This window comes from Capricornis sumatraensis, chromosome 23 (assembly GCF_032405125.1).
Source record: "Capricornis sumatraensis isolate serow.1 chromosome 23, serow.2, whole genome shotgun sequence".
NCBI lineage: Eukaryota > Metazoa > Chordata > Mammalia > Artiodactyla > Bovidae > Capricornis > Capricornis sumatraensis.
The window spans coordinates 35,529,974-35,545,598 of record NC_091091.1 but is presented as its reverse complement, the minus strand read 5'-3'; the positions used below and the strand labels follow the sequence as shown (position 1 = coordinate 35,545,598).

Genomic DNA, 15,625 nt, shown 5'->3' with positions numbered 1-15,625 from the left:
AATTTTAAAAAATTAGGTTATTTAGTATATTGGCACGGGGTGATCAACTGTATTGATTACCAGGAGAACATCTCATAGCTGCCGAAACATAAGCCATAGGAGCAGTCCTATGCTAATGGTAGAGTAGAGGTGAATTTAATTAAACATTTAGTTTTCTCTTTACATTCCATTAGTGGTAGCAGCAATAATTTGGTTCATTTACAAATATGTATTATAAAAGTTTACTGGTTTCCAAGATCTAAACAATCACAGCTATTACCAAGATAAGTATAACATTATTAAAGAAAGGTTCTTAATAATCATAAACTCTCTAAAATGTAAGGGTTAAATAATGGCTTTTTCAAACATAGATAAGGAGTTTCAATAACCAGAGCCACCAGGAAGCCAAAATAAAGTCCAAGAAACAAATATACATTCACTTCATGACACCAAAGAAACATGTAGCTCATTGTTTTTCCCCTCTGATTAGAAAATATGGTCAACTTTTTCATACGAGAAGACTTTTAAGAGAGATCAAAATCAGAAAGTTGCTTTTCCTGAATCTGATCTAACAGCATGACAATATTCTATAGTACAGCAAGAAATGAACAAGTGCAGGGCTATTTATAATGTATAGCAAATAAACTGTGCACCATAGAAACCATAAATGACGAACATTTTTCTTCATGCAAAAAAAGAAGAAAACCCATTGGTATCATTTGTCTTTTGCACGAAGCCTGTCATTCTGCACACAGGATTCAAATGTCAACCAGGAAATGAGAGCAATCCCAAGCCAGTCTTAAAGTGTCTTAATTACATCGTCTTCTCCCTTTGTCTCATTCAGAGTTATATACTCACAGCTCAAAACTTGCTCATTAGACTCCTCAGGTTTTGATTTTTTAAGTGCCAGCTCTGCTGGGAAAAGAGATGAGCACCGCTCGAGAGACTGTGCAATGTCATCAATCGTCCACTTGTCCTCGGGCAGGGCATGCTCCTCCAGGGTGAATGGTCCCTGCTTGGTTCGCGTCAGCTCTAGCACATTGGCACAGGAAGAGAGTTCTGTGGCAACAAAAAGGAAAAAGAAAATGCATGATAAATGATTTAGTATTTCATAGTCTATCATTTTTCAAATGACTGAGGGACTCAATTCAAACCTTTCAAAACTACCCTAAATGTAATGTTGTAATCATCCAAAATAATAACCAGAAGCCTTGTGATTAAGAAATGATTAAGTAGCCAAATAATATTTAATAGCTCACCTAATAAACTGGTTTAAAGTTAGAAGGAACTGGCACTCACTTTTCTTATTTAACCCATGAAGCAACCTCCTGAGGTAATATTACTCTCACTTTCCAGATGAGGTAATGAGGCCTGTCCGACGACACCACAGCCAGCCAATGGCAGGGCCAGATCGCCAGCTCCCCGGTTGTTAGTAAGACGATGGCTTCTAGGTTGTTTGAAAAAATTTGACGTGTAGCAATGAAAACAATTTTTTTTTTAAAGGAGTAATCTTTTCTTTTTGTCCCTACTTTTGAGTTAAAACATTTTATGCTTGAAAAAAAGAAGTGTTGGTCCTTAGATTCACTATTCACATCTTCACTTTCTGTTCCTCTTTTTCTCCTCTCTCCCATTACAAGCATTTCACTGCAGCTGTGGATGCTGCTAATTGTCTGCCATAAACCTAGAATGCTTTTAAGGCTGAAAGCACAGCCTTCAGTACTGGCACAGTACTGGCACAGTTCCTAAGGCCAGTACTCAGAGATGTGAAAAACGGAAAATTCCATCTTCCCATCAAAAAGGAATACTACTCTCTAAATGGTAATTCATAATTCATCTTTATGCTTACCTTTGCCAATGTCACTGACCAAGCTTCTGATATAAAAACCTCCTCCACATTCGACATCTGGAATGTTAATAGTGACATGGTGAATTGCTAAGCTCCTATGAAATCCACTTTACATAGAAATGATGCCCCTAAACAAATGTAAAAATGCACTATGCAAACAATCGTGTGATAAAATATTTATGTGCTAAAACATAAATTATTCATCCAGCAGCATATGTGTGAGACTGAAAAGTCAGAGTGTGGAGAAAGCAAATAGCAGAAGCTCATGAGCATGTTTTAAATTACATGGCAAGTCATACCACTTTAACACTTCAGCCTTGTTCATTTAATAGGTTTTAAATAGTCAGAAATCTCAGCTTTGCTATCATGAGCTGCAGACTTAAAAAAACATTTTTCAGATTTGCACATCTTATTCATTAATAGGTTTCAAATGGTTAAACATCTCAGCCTTGCTATCATAAGCTGTAGATTTAAAAAATATTTCCAGATTTACATACTCAAAAAATACAACAAACAAACAAAAATTCCCTTTTCAGTGGCAGGAATTATGTTTGGGGTAATATATTACAGAGAGAACTCAGCATATTTAAATGTTCTTTTGGAAACATTCCTGAAAAAAAATCATGAAATAACTTAAAATTACACAGTGTACCAGAACTGACTGCATGTCTTAACAGCTTCTTAGCTTAGCCAGTATAATACACGGTTATTGGTTAAGAGCAAGGCTCTGGATTATTTTTATTCATCCACAAGACATCCTGAAAAGAACTGTATTTCCACACAAAAAGACCACATTCCACCTGTTTCTAGCTTAGCATACAAATAAAGTTATTTGAGAGAATTAATCAAAATTTCCCACCTAGGTATTTTAATTTCTTTTTTTCCCCATCAACTCAAGGTGGGAGCCACTGCTGAGATTAAAAAAAAAAAAAAAAAAATGAGCACTAGGACCAGTTGGAGCTGTGCTACATTCTTGCACTATATTTGACTTTGATGAAAAGAGTCAAATGTGGCCTACTATAAACTCCAATGAACAAATGCAACTGGAAAAATTTGAGGGTTTTTTTTTTTTTACTTTCATAGATAATATCTGCTTTGCCAACACAGCTGCTGCTTTTTCATGGAACACAGTAAAACACTTTTTAGCATATTTGTTTCATTGTCTATCTAATATTTTAGAATCAGGAAACTTAAGGAGTGACTTCCTAAAAAAATTGTACAAAACTCACAATCTACAGGAACTTACATTAAATAATAATGTCAAAAAGAGAAAAAAGAGCAACAAAGTTTAGAAAAAAAGATCTGGGAAATTACTTCTAAAAGTCAACCTATTCAGAATGCACCATGAAATTAAGAACAGGGTCAATTTCAGGGAGCAGGATCAATTTCAGGGAGATTGAAGATTAAGAAGAACTACAGCTTTTGATTTTTCACAACTCTTACACATTCAGGGCTTTAGCCAGGAGATCATAAAATTTTCAAACAATAGAAAAAGCCTTTTGGGGTTTTAAATTTGTTTCAAATATGGATTATAGATAAATTCAATTTGTTAATTTGAATTAAACTTGCCCACATGTCCAGGAATTCATTTCTGCATTACCCATTACTCCTACATTTTCATGATCTTTAGCAGTAATTTGCTGGTGACAAAGAGAAAAAATAATCACTCAACTTTTAGAATTTCTTGTTCAAAAACTGAAAAAGCATTGTTTTAAAAGGACAAATAAATGTTAATTAAAAATACTTAGTATAAACTATCAGGTGCTAGCCAAAATGGGAAACAAGTGTTCATAAGACAATAAAATAGAAAATACAAAATTTTGAAAATATGTATTCCTTACCTACTCTTCTCTGTAGAGATCCAAAGCACGTTACTTACAACTTTATAGTAAGGTAATATAAGAAACTCAGATGATTTAGGACAACTCTGAACCCCTATAGAGCCATAGGTATTCTCATCATATGTGTTGTCAAAAAGTTATTAACAAATTCTAACCTTCTTTAAATTCAAACTTTAAAAAATTTCCAATATCTTCGGGATCCATTAAAATTACAGAAAAGTAGCCAACTATAAAATAAAGGCACATGTAAATACAAACGATTTCCAATTTCTCCATCTTACCTAGGGTGAAAAATGGTGGCTGGAATTTCTGAAGGGAGAGACTGTATACAGTAACTGGCCTGGCGGGCTTTGCTTCCACTTCTTCACCTCTCTTCATCAAAGCTGAAAGCCTCTGGCCATCTTTCTTCAATGCAGAATAGCTTGCAAAGTAGAGAAGGGAGACAGAGAGAGAAGAAGGGAGCAAGAATAGAGAGAGATTGAGAAAGCGAGAGAGAATAATTCCAGATTACAGCGTGGAAAGAGAAGATGATTAGCAGCCCTTTCAAGTGAAAATCCTTCTAAGAATGAACTCTTTTTTCTTCTAATCTACTCCACACTGGTGTCGGGGATAGAGATCCTAAATATCTTTGAGGCTAATACAGTTCATTCTGGCACTCAGTGAGCAATGTTGTCAATATTCCTCTTTAACCATCTTCCTGGAGAAGGTCTATTCATGTCGTCACTGGTCCTCATTCTGGGTAAAGGGTACAAGGCATCCAGTAACAATGATCTCAGCTATATTTCCTTGAAACAATGTATTTCCATTGTAATTATATTCATTTTCATATAAAAGTTACCAAAAAGTTTCCAAAGAAAAAATAAGCAAATAATCTACTTAACAGCACTTAACTTTGTGTGATTAAGTGTGATTAGTCCACAAAAATCCTTTAACAATCACAGGGAAGAAAATCCTAAGACGATTCTTAAATATATAAATGTTTACTATATCTTAACAATAGTGATCCAAAATGTTTGTTCAGATCCTGCTACAATTTCTAAGTCTTCCCATTTGAGGCAAAATTATAAAGAAACATTTCCCCATAGATATTTCAGTGTTCTTAAAAAAACTAAGATTTTAAAAAACAAAATTCTAAAAGAATTTTTAGTAACATATCCTGACACATTCTATATGCCATTTGAAAAAAAAGGAAGCAATTTGCTTGAAATTATAATGTGCACAAAAATATGGCTTAGGTGGTAAATCAATATATTTTTAATAAGTTATAATTCTCATCTGTTTCATTTGTTGCAGAGAATTGTGAAATATAAGACTCTGGGCCCAAAAAGAATGGTCCCAACACCGGACAGGAAGTGTCAACTGGACTCTAAGGCATAACTCTGATGCCTGTACCAGACGGGACTGGGCTCTTTTCCTGCTGTTCTGGGAAAAGCAACATGTCTTCTGCTCTCCGTAACTGCCCTGATGACTACAGGTAGAATCAGAAAGACCAACAAACCCTGGAAGAGCACAGATGTTAGGCTGGGGCAATATCCAGGGACAAAGGAGACTGCATCCCATGTGTGTATGCGCTGTGCTCAGTCGTGTCTGACTCTTTGTAACCCCACGACTGGAGCCCACCAGGCTCCTCTTAAAGACATCAGAGGCTCTGTATCCTGTCTGAATCAGGGTCACCTCACTTGATCAGTTGCTAGGTCTAAAACGTGCCATGCTGTAAAGTAAAAGGAAGCCCCTCTCCTTTTTCTTCATTAACGTGATGTCAGCCACTGGAAAATAAAATTAAACATTTATTCAAATTCAACAATTGAACTTACAGGGGAGGTACTTGCATTATATTCCCAGTGAATTTCTGTAGAATGCTTTCAATATCTTCTTGTGTTATTTTATCTGCCAAAAATGAACCCAAAAAAGTGACACTAAAACAATCACAGAAGTACATATGCTATTTTCATAGTACTAACAACTCTGAAAATTTAAAAAAAAAAAAATTTCAACAAAGCACTTATTACAGTATACATTTTGTAGGTCAAATTCTACCTTGTTGAGATGGCTAAAATACACAATAATGAGACAAAAGGGGGAAAGTCTTATACTGTCCAATATTAAGACTAAATTCAACTTCCTATGCTTCATTTTTTTCTCCATTAAAAAGAATCCAATTATTTTATGTGCATTACTACATACTCACTAGGGCCTTCAGAAGACCTAAGAAAAATGCTGCATTAGCTACAGAAATGGTCCTGCAGTGATCAAAAATAATGTGATCACAAATTAAGTAGAAAAATACCCACAAAGTTATATCTAACGTTCTCCAGGGTTCAGATATTATAAATAACTAAGTAAGTTATTGAAAGCTATCAAATGCCAATCACATTTAAAATTTTACCTGATAGATTTCAAAACTGTTGTCTGTATGGCATGATATGAATTTCCTACACTCACATGTTAACTCTGTCCCCAAATAAAGCTGTATTTATCTGTCTCCTTCCCTCCCTTCACTGCTCTTAGAATTTCAGTCAGGAGTCTGGTCTCAAAAATAAGCCAGTGTAAGAAAGGAAATATATTGGGTTGGTTCGGGTTTTGATGTTATGGAAAACGTGAATGAACTTTTTGGCCATCCCAATACATAACAAAGTCTTAAGTCATGTTTTCAGCTTTTGTTTGATACTCTTTCAAACAAAATGATGCAATATTAAAATACTGTTCTATAATTTTAACAACTGGAAACTAACACACTAAAATTCAATATTGGGGATTTTCACATATAGATAACTATACAAATTTCATATTCAGTAAAAAACTAGGTTATAGAAATATTCTATAACTTCTATAAATTATAGTCAATGGGAAGAAAATTAGTCTTCTATTTTCACTCTGTAGGAAATTTACTTGAACTTTTTATCCTGGTATATACATGTTGCATTTGATCTTATTTGAACAATATTAAACAAAAACTAACTGTTGTGTTTTGAACTACTGTACTAACACCAGAATAAAAATTAAAAGACAGCAAGGAACACTGTCCAGATTTTAATATCAGTGCAGCAAGAGAGCTTTAATCTCTGTGTGACCTTGATCCTTATGAGCTAAATATGAACAAAAGACCAGAATCTACAAGACTCAAATAGAGAACACCTACAAAACTCAAAAGAATAGCACCTAGCAGCTCCAAAAAGGTAGAGCTGAAATGCCCATCTTGTTCAAATTGTTTTACAAACAGATGTATCTCATGATATGAATGAGGATTTTTTTCCATGAAAAATGTTTACTCTCTTGAAACATTAAGACATAATTACTGTTGATATTTTAGTTATGCAAGACTTCCAAATCTAGAGAGCCAATGCTTCCACCATGTTGGTAATTGCTGAAAGAAATGCCACTGCTGATAAAATTGCTACAGTTCATAATTTAGTCATCCATACATTTTAAAAATAAGAGCAAACAGCTTTCTAGTTCCACCAAGCTGGTCTCTTTACTGACATTTCTGCCAAGGCCAATTCCCCTGTCCTGCCTGGGTGACTCATTTACTGATCTTGTCCCACACAAGGTGACGAGATGTATTCTTTCTCATTCTACTTCTGCCATGGTGTCGCCTTCTGACTTAACATCCTAGGCAGGTATGGTTTTGCTGTTCATTCTGCAATTAATCATTCACAATTTTTAACAGCTATTATATATATATATATATATGTAGGTATTATCTCACCAATGGAATTCTAATCTCCTAAGCTTTTCTTCTTATATAATGCACACAATTAAGATAGTGCTCGAGACATTCTTGTTGAATTTAATTTGCTGAGGAATAATAGAATCTCAAGGTCAAAAGAGCATTCCTGGTCACCTAGGAATCATTTATTTGATGCTTGAATCACCAGACAGAAAGCCTATGCAACAAAAAAAATTTTTTTTATAAAATTCAATAGTTGTTCATGATTAAAAAAACAAACAAATGGCAAATTAGGAACAGAAAGCAATTTCCTTACTTTGATAAGAAAACTAAAAAGCCTATAGAAAAAAATCTATAAAAATAAGGCACAAAATTTTGCTCTTTCAGATAACAAGATTTGTTCTAAAACTACAGCAATTAACATAGGTTGGTGTTAACACAAGGATAAACAGACCAAATGCAACAAAATAGATTCCAAACAAACCCACGCTTATAAGATGCTTGATTTGTGATCCAAGAAACAAGGTAGCGGGGAAAACTGCTGAGTGAACTGGATATCCACACAGAAAAAACAGTAGACTGTAGATGTAATATGAAAGGCAAAGCAATAAAGCTGCCAGAATGTAGAAAAATATCTTAATGCTTTTGGCATGGGAAAAGTTTTCTTAAACAGGACGCTAAAAAATTAACCACAGACTAAAGTAAAATCAGCAACTTCTGTTTTCCAAAAGACACAGCTAAAAGAGTTTTGTAAAAGACAAGCTACAGAGAAGACAATATCTGTAACACACGTGATCAAACAGAAGAGCACATATCCAGAGTTGTTTTTTTTTTCCATAAAACTCATACAAATCAATCTTTAAAAAAAAAAAAAAAAAGTGACTCAATAGCGAGGGAAAGAAGAAACAAAACAAAGAAGTGGGCAAGAGACCCGGACAATAAACAAAGATGGCTTAGTACCCAAAAAACACATGATAATACTGCTGAATCTCATGGTGTGTGTTAGTTGCTCAGTTGTGTCTGACTCTTTGCGACGCCACGGACTGTAGCCTGCCAGGCTTCTCTGTCCATGGGATTCTCCAGGCAAGAATACTGGAGTGGGTTGCCATTTCTTCTGCAGAGAATCTTTCTGACCCACGGATCAAACCCTGGTCTCCTGCATTGCAGGCAGATTCTTTACGGTTTGAGCTGAATCTCATTAGGAATGAAATTAAAGCCACAATGAAACACCATGACCTACTGACCAGAATGGCCAAAACGAAAAACACTACTCATTACCATGTGCTGCCAAGGGTGTGGTACAAGTAGAACGCTTATACACTGCTGGTAGAAATGCAAGGTTGTACAACCACTTTAAGCATTACTTGTCAATTTCTGGTACAGTAAAATATGCACTTACCCTATGACCCAGCAATCCCACTTGGGTATATATCAAGGAGAAATTATTGCACATGTCTATCAAAAGACAGGCATAAAATAGCAGCTTTATTCATAAAGACATAGCAGCCTCATTCATAAAGTCTCAACCTGGAGTCAACACAAATATCTCATGACAGAAGAATATGTATGTATACACACACACATCTCTCTACATATTTTATACAGATGCACATAAATGTATGAGTGTGTGGATGCTAAGTCACTTTAGTCAGGTCCGACTCTTTGCAACCCTATGGACTGTAGCTTGCCAGCATCCTCTGTCCATGGGGATTCTCTGGGCAAGAATACTAGAGGGGGTTGCCAAGCCCTCCTCCTGGGGATCTTCCCAATCCAGGGATCAAACCTGCATCTCTTAGGTCTCCTGAATTCACAGGTGGCTTCTTTACCACTGATGCTACCTGGAAGCCCACATAAATGTCCATGTATACATACATATATGGGCTTCCCAGGTGGCGCTAGTCGTATAAGAACTCACCTGCCAATGCAGGAGATGTAAGAGAGGCAGGTTTGATCCCAAGGCTGGAAAGATCCCCTGGAGGAGGGCATGGCAACCCACTCTAGTATTCTTGCCTGGAGAATCCCATGGACAGAGGCTTTGGTGGACCACTGTCCAAAGGGTCACAGAGTCAGACACGACTGAAGCAACTTAGCACATGTAACTACACATATCTTTTTCACACAGTAGCACAGGCAAAGCTATACTATAGTTTTAGGATTATCAGCAAAGTGTTGGATGTTAGAATAGTAGTTATATTTAGAAAAGAGAGGTGTTATAGTCACTGGGATGGGGCAGGAAGGGGGCTTCTAAGAATTTTTCTCTTTTTTTAAGGATTTAAAATATTTATTTATATTTTTGCTGTGCTGGGTCTTCACTGCTACACACGGGCTTTCTTTAGTTGTGGCAAATGGAGGCTACTCTCTAGCTGCTGTGTGGATTTCTTACTGTGGTGGCTTCTCTTGTTCCGCAGGCTCTAGAGCGAGTGGGCTTCAGTAGCTGAGGCATATAGGTTCAGTAGTTGTGGCTCCTGGGCTCTGGAGTGTGGGCTCAGTAGTTGGGTCTCAAGGGCTTAGTTGCCCCATGCCATGTGGAATCTTCCCAGACCAGGGATCGAACGGGTCATCCCTCACCACAAGGCGGGTTCTTAACAACTGGACCACCAAGGCAGCCCCCTCTATTTCTTGACTAGACTGGGAGCTGCATGGATGTTTGTTTTCAGATAGTTCATTAAGTTGTAAACTTACACTTTCTTCACTTTCCTTTATTTGCATAATACTTTATAAGAAAAAAGTTTCAGTATAAATAAAAGGTACCATGGGATGACTGATGCCCAGCTACACCCTAGACCCAGTACAGTGTGTGCCTTATTTGTTTAAATGACAACTGGAGACCCAATTCAACTTTTCAGCTTCCTCTAGGAAATGTGGGCAAGCCAGACCACAATCCAGGAGGAACCACTCGCATCAGATACAACATTAGCGGCATCCATTCGAGAAGAATTGGCAACATTCTATTACGGGACCAAGGGGTGGTGGTGTTTACAACAGAGGATTAGCAAGAGATGGCCCCTACAGTTTACATTTCTTGCCTCCCAGTAACAAAGCCACAGGAGGCAGAGACAAAAGCTATTCCCATCACCAGAGCAGTAAGGCCTTCCCAGAAGCTTGGCTCACATCCAAGACAGCTTGGGAAGCCACAGCCTCAATGTCCTGAGCTCCCTGAAGAACAGATGAGCACACTGGAGCCATGTATCCTCAGAGACACACTGTACCTGAAATGTAATACCTCACTGTGGCTGAGAAAAGAGCAGCAGAAGGTAGGAAGATGCTTTGTCTTTCCTGGGACTTCCCTGCAGTCTTTTCAAGGCCTCTATCACCAGCCTGGTTTATTCATACCCACTAAATACTTTATTCTACATGCCACGCATTGCTCTAAGCATCAAAAACCAAGAGAGACATGGTCTCAGCCCAGCTTAGGAATTAATATATAAAAATATATTAAATTAATGGCAAAAAATACTATTTAGAAATAACAGAAGGTGTCAGGATAGATAATAAAAGGGCCCTATTAATAGGGTTTGAAGGTTGAGTCTGAGCTAGAGACTCATTTTGTATGGCTAAAAACAGTAATTTGTCTAGATAGGATAAAGTGACCCAAGGTCATTCAGGTGCCATTTACTGCATAACCCCTTGTTTTACCCAGATGGCGGCTGTTTTCAACAGGTCAATTAGAAGCTGTATTTTTTATTGCTGTGATGACTGGTGGGCAGCGACGGCAGCAGCACTTAATAGGAGGCCCAGAGACGCCAGAGCGCCTGTGACGTGCATGGGTGGCACAGCGAGGAGCTGTCCACACTCTGCACGAGTGCCGGGCAGCTGCCAGATGCTCCAGTGGGCAACCTTCTGTTTAGAGTTACTTTAGGCTAGCACTGGGCTTCCCTTGTGGCTCAGGTGGTAAAGAGAATCCACCTGCAATGCAGGAGACCGGGGTTCGATCCCTGGGTTGGGAAGATCCCCCGGAGAAGGGAAAGGCTGCCCACTCCAGTATTCTTGCCTGGAGAATTCCATGGCCTGTATAGTCCACAGGGTCGCAAAGAGTCAGACGCAACTGAGCGACTTCCACTTCATTTAGGCTAGAATCGAAGTCCATTTTCCACTTAAACACAGAATTTTTTGTACAGTCTTGTTGCTTAGTTGCCAAGTTGCATGTGACTCTTTTGCGACCCCATGGACTGTAGCCCACCTGCCGCCTCTATCCATGGGATTTCCCAGGCAAGGATACTGGAGAGAGCTGCCTTTCCTTCTCCAGGGGATCTTCCAGACCCAGGGACTGAACCTGCGTCTCCTGCACCGCAGGCGGATTCTTTACCACTGAGCCACTGCGGAAGCCCCCAAATCACTCTCTCCTTCAGTCGCTCCCACAAGGAGATACTGAACTTTCCAGTACTGAGTCATGAACACAACACACCTGTCTGTCTGCATTTGACTTGTGGCATTCACAGTGACTGATGTGTGAGCATCTGTCATATATACGTATCTGATTACTTCATGAAGACTTTCAGTGTAGTAATATCTGTGCTTTTACATACTGATGTGACTATTTTACTATAAATTCCCTTTATTTCTTCTTTATAGTCCATTTACTATAGTACATTGATTTTTTTTTTTTTAATGTGTAGGTAGGGGAGAAAACCTCTGAGTTTTATTTCAGCATAATAAAGAAGGCATTACAAAATACTGGTTACAGGTCTTAGGATTAAGTCTCAGAGGGTTGAGAACACAGGTCCTAGTTCTCCATATGACACAAGTTTCTTAAGGATACAAGGTAGGTTTTATATTTATTTCCCCCTTGGTACCCGCTGTGCAGCTTAAACAGATGACAAACTATGCTGACTTACCAAGATCAGACCGAAAAGTCATGTCAATCAGCAAAACTCTCTGAGTTCTCATTTTCTGGGACTACAAACAGTGTTCAGTCAACTATAGGGAGCTCTCCTTTTGAAGGCCTAAAGAAAGTTGTTTCGTTTCTTAAGATTCTCAGATTTCAAGATTATAAAGAGATGATTTTAACACACTAACTCACTTTCCTTAAGGTAAGTAAGGTCATAAATGATACAATACAAAGTATAGTTTTTAAAAATTCCAAAATGCTTCAGGGTAGTCCTTCCTACCAGTGTATATTTAAGTGGTTCATTACCCTGGTCCTCTTGTAATATTCCCTACTCAAAGAACGCACCATCATGTAACAGTTTTAAAACCCAGAAACCTAGATCTTTTTTAACAAACTTCCTCTCTGTCCCCATCCAACCAATGACTCTCACCAACTTTACCGCCTCACCATTCTTCTAACTATATATAAACTGACATATAATGTAGGATACTCTGGAAATCTCTGACATCCTCCTAGCCCTCTTTAATCTTACGAGCATTCTGGCTGAAGATTACGGCTGGGTTTCCATTAAGTGGGCATACGCTGTTATTCCATAATAATAATGATTTGAAGGTTAATTCAACATTTATTTTTTAAAAGACTTAAAATAAATTGGTGATTTTTCTCTTCATTATGGTGCTTGATTAATCATGCAAGATACTAAGCCACATATAAAATGTTAACAGGACAAGAGAAGCCATTATGAACAAGGAGACGGTTGGTCTCTCTACTGGGGGAATATGTAATATACATTAAGACCACTCAACACAAAAACATAGGGAAGCAGATGTTAAACTGCCTAAAGCTACATTTAAAAAGGTAACATTAAGCACAGGCAGAAAACAAAACAAAACAGAAAGCTTACAAATAATTCAGTTGATGACATAATAATTTAGGTGAACTGACAGTACAAAAACCACAACTGCTGCATTATAAATAGCATAAGCACTATGAAAGTTGCTAGGAAACCATTTCATTTATCTTTCCTTTCTTAAAGAAGTGAAAGAAGGGATGGTAGAAAAATTAAAGTGTGCCTCAGTGAATTCTGTTTATTTCCAGAGAAATAGCTTTCCTTTTGTTATATCTTTTTGTATACTCCAAAAGCACAGGAATATGATCAATTTTAAAGTATTAAACCTAGTACAATTATTTCAACAGCTATGAGATAATTATATAAACCAAAACCAAAACAATAACAATGACAAGATGCAGGTAAAATCGAGCAAGAGAGCAAGAGAATTTCTCTGCTTTGTTTCACCTAAGACTAGGAAGAATGTCCTAGATCCTATCTATTGTATAAGTGGTTTTTGCCAAGGGAGTTATTCGGAAGAATTCTGCATGTTAAAAAAATATTGATTATAGGAGAAGGCAATTACTGCAATTCTTTACTAATAGGCATATCATATAAGCAACAATGTGATAAACAATTTCCAACCTTTTTAACCTACAGAAATGTACTGACAATTAAAATCACCGGAAACATAAGAGGCTTATTTTTAAATTCCAAGTTCAGAGAAACTTCCTTTAAATATTAGAAACAAGGACTACATATGATGAGCTTCATACCATAAGGTTTTTCTTCCGTTACTTTCCCTGTAGAATCTAGCGTGTCAGTAGCCTTCCCCAGTTCCCCAATGGCAATATATCTCTAGAGGAAGAGACACAAGAGAGGGAAACAGGCCATAAGGTAGAGAACTGTTATGCATATCTTAAAGCTTATACAGAACCTTACTAATAAACCTAACTGATATAAAATAAAGGCAAAATCAATAGACTGTAACTGCTTGGTTAGTTGTTGATATGTGGGAAGCATTGTATAAAGTGAGGAACAGGCAAAAATTTGCCAAACCAGCCAACATGACAAGGAAAAATCTGATTGTATTGATAATCATCGCTCATAAATATACAGTTCTTGTTGTTCAGTCACTAAGTTGTGTCCACCTCTTTGCTACCCCATGGACTGCAGCATGCCAGGCTTCCCTGTCCTTCACTATCTCCTGGAGTTTGCTCAAACTCATGTCCATTGAGCTGGTGATGCCATCCAACACTGTACAAAAAGTTTTAAAAATCAGTTTTCTACTGAGCAGTGTAGACTGTGAAGGAAAAAATTTAAATATACCTAGGAGCAGAGATAATGGTACAGTAATCCCTTACTTAGTCATCACAAGATTCAATAATCTGTTGCTGTTGCTCAGTTGCTAAGTCGTGTCCGACTCTGTGACCCCATGGACTGCAATAATTTTACTCCACATGCAATTAAAATTAATTTTAAATTATTATTTCTTATATGAAATACCAAGCTCAGTCTTAGGAACTTGATTATGCATTTAAACAAAAGCTAAACATGTAAAAAAAAACTAGCATAGCAGAGATAATGTACATATGTGTTTCTTGTAAGAAGAAATGGCTACGTCTTAAGCTCTCTGAAAGGATAAAAGTCACTTCTCAGAACTGCTCATTACTCACAAGTGAAGAATTAGATCACTCCTAGTTAACTGAGGATCGTTCTGCTTTCTGTCTTGGGTCTCACTGGTACTACATATTCTTTATTCTCCTCTCGTTTGGTGAAATTCAAATTTCATTTCGAGGATCACAGGAATTAGCAAAAAAAAATGCAAGGAACAGAATTCTCACTGAAAAGAATCGGCAGTTATGTCAGCAATTTAAGCTGGAGTACTTTGCAGAAAAATGAGTTTATTAATGATAAGCTTATTATGCTACCACACTGAAACATGGTTTTGAATATCTTCATTAACAAGGAACAGCTCTATACAGTGCATAAAATGTAAGTCCTTCAAAATTTTCAATATAGTACTTATGAAATATAATGAATATTAATAGAGTGCAGAGAAAAGGTACAAATTGGACGAACCTCTGGAGAAAGTGGATTAGAGATGCTCCAACTTTAGAGAGTTGCTAAGTTTCACAGGAGGAGCTTTACTCAAGTCACACTTCGCAGTTGACACTGATTAGTTAACCTAAAAATGCTTGTGTACACCTGGGGGAAATTACTGTCCTCTGAACACATCTGGGGGGGAACATCTGTAGACCCCAGTGACGATACCCTTCAATGGTTGGAGGGGATACGAAGGCTGCTTTCTGCTGAAATGCTGGCTTTGCCTACAGGCACTATGGTTTTTCTCTACATAGACACGAGAGTAGCCTTATACCTGGGAAATGCTAGTTAAGAGCATTTTCACAGCACCAGCAATCTCGTAACAGAACATCAACCCTTCCATGGCTCATCTGGTTTCAAAAGCACATATAAATCACCAACTTTTAATCAGCAATATAGGAAGCTAATAAAGATAACACTCCAAAACCTCATCAAAGGCTGTTACTTCAAGGTACATCTGCCATCCAGATTCTCCTGAATGACTGGCTCAAGGAAAGTGTAATTTAGGGAAGACAGTAAAGGGACTGTG

At 37.4% G+C, this 15,625-nt stretch overlaps 1 protein-coding gene across 1 annotated transcript in view; it reads right to left on the bottom strand.

Moving 5' to 3' along the window:
- Nucleotides 1-664: 664 nt before the first annotated feature.
- TRUB1 (TruB pseudouridine synthase family member 1) overlaps nucleotides 665-15,625 on the bottom strand; it is a 29,977-nt gene continuing 15,016 nt past the window's right edge. Inside the window, exons 4-8 of the mRNA XM_068961758.1 lie at nucleotides 13,767-13,848; nucleotides 5,481-5,553; nucleotides 3,948-4,087; nucleotides 1,826-1,882; nucleotides 665-1,038 (exon numbers count right to left, since the gene is read on the bottom strand). Of these exons, the coding sequence (XP_068817859.1) occupies nucleotides 779-1,038; nucleotides 1,826-1,882; nucleotides 3,948-4,087; nucleotides 5,481-5,553; nucleotides 13,767-13,848 (612 nt within the window). The 3' untranslated portion in view covers nucleotides 665-778. The remainder of the gene's footprint in view (nucleotides 1,039-1,825; nucleotides 1,883-3,947; nucleotides 4,088-5,480; nucleotides 5,554-13,766; nucleotides 13,849-15,625) is intronic.